Below are 829 nucleotides of genomic sequence, written 5' to 3'. Positions count from 1 at the left end.
GGTATCACAGAAAAAGTGCTTAATGATATGGGAAGCACAGAAAGACAGGCGGGACATGAGCAGCACACGGAGCATGGCATGCAGGTGGGAGATGGCGCAAGAACCCAGCAGCATGTGGAGGCACCGCCGTGGGTTCATAACTGTGTCATAACGGAAGGGGTTGCAGATGGCTACCAGCCGGTCTATGGCCATAGAGGCCAGCAGGTAGCTGTCCGTGTTGCCGAAGGCCATGAAGAAGTACATCTGGACCAGGCAGCCCAAGTAGGAGATAGACTTTGTCTCTGAGAGTAAATTCACCAGCATCTTTGGCACGATGACCGTGGTGAAGCAGATATCCATGAAGGATAGGTTGCTGAGAAAAAAATACATAGGTGTATGGAGGCGGGAGTCAGAGCGGATGGCCAGGATGATGAGTACATTCCCCACCACGGTGACCAGGTACATGATGAGAAAGATGGCAAAGAGGGGTTTCTGCAGCTGAGGGTTGGAAGAGAGGCCCAGGAGGATAAAGTCTGCGGTGCTGCTGGTGTGGTTCCTAATCTCCATGCGTCTTGGCTTCCTTTTGGAGAAGCAGTGGGAGAAATGTGAAGGAGAATTTGATTAAGACAGTTTCTTTTCTGGCCTCCAGCCTATAAAAAAGCCCACTGCTATTTGTCAGGATTTTAAAGAATAATTATATTAAGAAACTATAGAGAAACAGGAAGTAAAATCGAACAAGGGAAAGGTTAAAAAATTCCAATTGGTTTTCTAAAAGCAAAACTAATGATTTCACATGTGCTTTTAGGACTTTCTATATAGCCTACTGCGTCCAAGTTCTCAATTCTTTTTT

General features: G+C 46.4%; 1 protein-coding gene across 1 annotated transcript; it reads right to left on the bottom strand.

Annotated features, from left to right (window-relative positions):
- Positions 1-631, bottom strand: LOC105309935 (olfactory receptor 1L4-like; the record flags this gene model as incomplete). Its single annotated transcript, XM_011386141.2, has 1 exon — positions 1-631. A coding segment is annotated over exon 1 (546 nt), but the record flags the coding sequence as incomplete, so codon positions are not given.
- Positions 632-829: the final 198 nt, after the last annotated feature.

The sequence above is a fragment of the Pteropus vampyrus genome, unplaced genomic scaffold, assembly GCF_000151845.1.
Source record: "Pteropus vampyrus isolate Shadow unplaced genomic scaffold, Pvam_2.0 Scaffold947, whole genome shotgun sequence".
Classification (NCBI taxonomy): domain Eukaryota; kingdom Metazoa; phylum Chordata; class Mammalia; order Chiroptera; family Pteropodidae; genus Pteropus; species Pteropus vampyrus.
The sequence above is the reverse complement of the archived record's forward strand: the minus strand, read 5'-3'. Positions and strand labels throughout refer to the sequence as shown.